The sequence below is a fragment of the Amblyraja radiata genome, chromosome 2 (assembly GCF_010909765.2).
Source record: "Amblyraja radiata isolate CabotCenter1 chromosome 2, sAmbRad1.1.pri, whole genome shotgun sequence".
Taxonomy (NCBI): domain Eukaryota; kingdom Metazoa; phylum Chordata; class Chondrichthyes; order Rajiformes; family Rajidae; genus Amblyraja; species Amblyraja radiata.
This window is the reverse complement of record NC_045957.1, coordinates 51,664,907-51,670,043: the sequence shown is the minus strand read 5'-3', so window position 1 is coordinate 51,670,043 and position 5,137 is coordinate 51,664,907. Positions and strand designations below refer to the sequence as shown.

Here is a 5,137-nt window from a genome sequence, read left to right as displayed (position 1 = left end):
CAGCACTCGTGAACAAACACGGTCAAGCGCTGCTCGAACGCCTATTGCAAACGCCAACAGCGCATTCATTAATCAAGATGGTAATGTGGACTTGTTTTTATTGAATCCAACTAACTGCGCAATATTTTCGCTATTCCCACGGCACTCCATTTGTTACCACTTCTGCTGGAACAATCAAATACATAGTCGTAGATGGACACAAAAAGCTGGAGTCAGCGGGACAAGCAGCATCTCTGGAGAGAAGGAATGGGTGACGTTTCGGGTCGAGACCCTTCCCGAGACGTCACCCATCCCTTTTCTCCAGATATGCTGCCTGTCCCGCTGACTCAAGTTTTTTGTATCTATCTTCAGTTTAAACCAGCATCTGCAGTTCCTTCTCTCTCTGCCAAGTCTGGGGTGAGCCCGTCCTGTGGTCTCACAGTCTCATGAAGCGAAGGGCTCGGGATGATTTCTCCATGAACCGAGTGAAGTCTCGCAGGGTGACATGCACGTTCACTTGTCTGTTCCAGTCTGTTTTTGACACCAAGTCCGAGACAGAATCTTCCAACTCGCTCTGGCCCACACCACTGATGCCAAACTCGACATTCAACTGAAATATAAAGAAAACAGCAGTGTCGGTGATTTGAGTTTTCAGATGCTGCTGTGAGCATAACCGGCTGTTCAGTAAGTGGTTCCGTTTACACTAACCTGGTGCATTAACAATTCAGATAGGCGCCAGGAGCTGGATCGCACCCATATCATTTGATCGTTTGAGCTCACGATAGATGTTTCCGCTGATACCAAGAAGGGGTGGTATTTTTGGAGACCTGTTGCAATCGCTCTGAGGCATGTTTCCTGCATGGAAAAAAATACTTAAAATAGGCTCTTCTCACTGTTTTGGCAACCTGTACCCGAATTGCATTAACTACTACTAATACTTTGTAAAATTTATCATCCAAGCCTAGTAGCCGAGTTGTACAATTTAGCTTATGGTATTTTTTTGGTATACAACTACTATAAATCGAGAGTGAGGCAAATAAACGTTTTACATAATATTCCACCTCACACCGAAACTCCTGCACCAACCGCGGAGACTCACCTTGTGGAAACTGATCATAGTACATCTGTCCTGAGCTCGGATCTGCGGCAGGTTAAAGTCGTAAGTGAGCAACGAGCCCTGGTCCCCGTCACAGAAGGAGAAAAACTCGCACAACTGCCGGGGAAAGAAAGGTGAATTAGTGAGAGGTTGAGTAAAGACCGAGTCAAAGGTTGTGCGGTTCCGGCCCCGCCTCTCCCAGCGCCGCACCTGCTCGCATTCAGTCATTCTTTCATTCATTAATCAACCAATTAATTAGTTAATTAATCAATCAATTAATTAATTAATTAATTGATTCATTCACTCGCTCACTCGCTCATTCACTCATTCACTCGCTCATTCGCTCATTCATTCATTCACTCACTCACTCACTCATTCATTCATTCATTCACTCACTCACTCACTCATTCATTCATTCATTCACTCACTCATTCACTCACTCGCTCACCTGGGTGTCCCGCAGCGCTGCCGCTGTGCTCCGTATCTGCAGCGCCAGGGGGGCGCAGGTTGCACAGCCCAGGGCGGGTGTCTGTAACCGCCCCGCCGCATCCACCAGCTCCGTCACGGGAAAAGCGGCGACTCTTCCGCACATCGCCAGGAACAGCAGGTAAAAATCTGCAGGGAAAGAGACAGAACAGAATTAGAATTGCCGCTTCCTGCGAACTCCACCTGAAATGAAATACGAACAGATAACTGGGATCTTGGTTCACTGACTTTGAGCCGGTCTCATGTTGTGTTTCTCTTGATCAAAGCTCTGAGATGTTTACCTGCCCCAGCTTTTTATTGCCCACTATTTATTCATCACTACCTTTGAGGAAATTCCAGTTGGGAATTTACTTTCGCAATGTTTATATTACAACATCAATTACTCACCGTTCGATTCTTCCCTACTTCGAGGACGTGTCCCGGTGTTGAAGAGGACTTCCACTCCTGCATAGGTATCGGGTCTGAAGAAGGGTTTCGGCCCGAAACGTCGCCTATTTCCTTCGCTCCATAGATGCTGCTGCACCCGCTGAGTTTCCCCAGCAATTTTGTGTACCTTCCACTCCTGCATTGTTGTTTCTGAGGTGACTGATGAGGGCAGCGTTGAATAACCACGAGTCTTCCGCCTTTCGTATCATGTCGTTACGGTGACAAAAGCTCACGATATATCCGAACTTTTTAATCAACATACTGAGAACTAATCACGCTTTTCGTTAAAAAAAACCTCATCATAAAATCACCCCTTAAAACAAAAAGCAATATACAATTTATTTCTGAACGGTATGTTCAGAAATGCACCGTGCACCGTATGTATGAAGGAACTGCAAATGCTGGTTTAACCCGAAAATAGACACAAAATGCTGGAGCAACTCAGCCAGACAGGCAGCATTTCTGGAGATGAGGTTTCGGATCGAGACCTTTCTTCACCTACACCTTGATGATTAGGTCCCACACAAAAGATTAGTGTGCAAAATTAGAGCACATGGTATTGGGGGTAGAGAACTGGTTGGCAGACATGGAACAAGGTGTAGGAATTAACGGGTCCTTTTCAGAATAGCAGGCAGAGACTAGTGGGGTGCCACAAGGCTCGATGCTGGGATTTACAATATATATTTACAATTATTTACAGTTATTTACAATATATATTAACGATTTAAATAAGGCAATTAAATGTGACATCTCCAAGTTAGCGGATGAAACAAACTTGCTATGAGGCTGCTGGGTGACTTCAATAGGTTGGGTGAGTGGGCAGATGCATGACAGACGCAGTACAATGTGAATAAATATTAGGTTATCCACATTGGCGACAAGAACAGGAAGGCAGATTATTATCTAAATGGTGTTAGATTAGGAAAAGGGAGGCGCAACGAGACTTGGGTGCGCTTGTACATCAGTCACTGAAAGTAAGCATGCAAGTACAGCAGGCAGTGAAGAAAGCTAATGGCATGTTGGCCTTCATTGCGAGAGGATTTGAGTTTAGGAGCAAGGAGGTCTTTCTGCAGTTGTTTGATGCTCTGGTGAGACCACACCTGGAGTATTGTGTGCAATTTAGGTCTCCTAGTTTGAGGAAGGACATTATTGCTATTAAGGGAGTGCACCGTAGGTTCGCCAGGTTAATTCCCGGGATGGCGGGACTGACATATGATGAAAGAATGGGTCGTCTGGGATTGTATTCACTGGAATTTAGAAGGATGAGAGGAGATCTTATAGAAACATTAAAATTCTTAAAGGATTGGACAGGCTAGATGCAGGAAAAATGTTCCCAATGTTGGGGGAGTCCAGAACCAGTGGTCACAGTTTAAGAATAGGGGGGTAGGTCATTTAGGACTGAGATGAGGAAAAACTTCTTCACCCAGAGAATTGTGAATCTGTGGAATTGTCTGCAACAGAAGGCAGTGGAGGCCAATTCACTGGATGTTTTCAAGAGAGATCTGGCTCTTAGGGCTAAAGGAATCAATGGATATGGGGAAAAAGCAGGAATGGATACTGATTTTAGATGATCAGCCATGATCATATTGAATGGCGGTGCTGGCTCGAAGGGCTGAATGGCCTACTCCTGCACCTATTTTTCTTTGTTTCTATTATCGAATGCGTGTTTGCATTATGGATTTAAAACTATTTTTGGCTGGATTAAAAACAAAAATAAATCTGTGTCTGCACTGACAATGAGTCTCAGCCTAAACGTTACGTTTATGCTGCATGCCCTGTGTATGTCGTTATAACTTTATACCCCGTTCAATGATAAAAATTATATTCATATCCCCATTTATTAAAACCCAGAAATACATCTACATATATTTTCACTTATTTTTACGTCAACATTTTTGCTTTGTTTTTAGTTAAAAACACATACATATATAGCATGGAAGGACTGTAATTTAGTCGACTGTGTCCAGAAAAGCTAAGATAAAGAAGAACTCAGTCAAATTGTGGTAACCAGCACGCCCGTGGCCTTAGGTACAGTATTTCAAGCGCATAACCAAATAACCTTAAATGTCATCAAGGTTTCTATCTCCACCACCCTTTAAAATAGCGAGTTCCAGTTCTTCACATTGTCAGGATGTAATCTTCATTTTCTACATCTTCTACTATTTGTTTTACATTTAAATCCTTGGTTTTGACCTATTAAATAAAATAGATATTTCCTCTCTCACTCAAGGCTTTTCATTAATTGTAAAAAAAAGAATATAAGAAATAACAAAAGTTGGCCATTGGACCCTTTGAGCCTGTTCTGCCATTCAACAAACTCAGTGAGTCAAAGTGCACATTTCCGTGCTTAAATACTGTATTATTCTAAAATCATGGCTGAGGTTCCAGCTCAACATCATTGCCTGTTTGCAGATCCCTTCTTGTTTCCTCTATGCTTTGCTTGGACATCCGGGGCTTTTATCTCACTAAGTGTGTTCTCATTAAAACCTTTCAAAACATTTTATTACAGGGGATGTTAGTGTTACAGATAGTAGTCATTGAGTAGTAGTCAGTTCACCATGGTCTTCTTGTGTACAATAGATGTTCTTTCGAAGCAGGTGGAAACATTGTGTCACAGAAGTGGGAGGTTGAAGATGTGATTGAGTACTGCAGTCAGTTGGTCCACACAGGCCTTTAGTAAATGGCTAGGTAGCTGTCTGGGCTGGAAACTTTGTTTGGATTCATCTTTTTGAAGGATGCTCAGACATTCACCACAGAGACTGATATCACAGGGTTGTAAGGCACTGTGTGTGTCATGGTTCTCCCCTTATATCTGTGAGTAAATAACATTAAACTCATGAGTAATAGCATTGAACTCATTTGGAAGTCATGCATCATTGTCACACGGTACCTGGTTTTGCCTTGTAGGAAGTGACAGTGTGTAAGCTTTTCCACCACTGATGTGTTTGGAAGAATGAGAGGGGCTCATTCTTCCAATTTATACATTTCATATCTGGTGCAGGGAAGATTAAATGTGTGTGTGAAAAGGGGTTAATTGCACTCACTGCTCTTCACTGTAAGATACCAATATTAAATACATTTAGTTTTAATCTACATTTCAAATTGCCATATGCTGGTGACTCATAGTTACCTGTAATAACTCATAGGCAG

General features: G+C 42.8%; 1 protein-coding gene across 1 annotated transcript; it reads right to left on the bottom strand.

The window, feature by feature from the left end:
• Window positions 1–329: 329 nt before the first annotated feature.
• On the bottom strand, window positions 330–1,828 carry LOC116984255 (interleukin-6-like). Its single transcript, XM_033038375.1, has 5 exons — window positions 1,790–1,828; window positions 1,524–1,690; window positions 1,079–1,192; window positions 688–834; window positions 330–589 (listed from the first exon to the last, which is right to left on the bottom strand). Exons 1-5 carry the CDS (start codon window positions 1,803–1,805, stop codon window positions 416–418), a joined length of 618 nt encoding a protein of 205 aa, XP_032894266.1. The 5' UTR covers window positions 1,806–1,828; the 3' UTR covers window positions 330–415.
• Window positions 1,829–5,137: the final 3,309 nt, after the last annotated feature.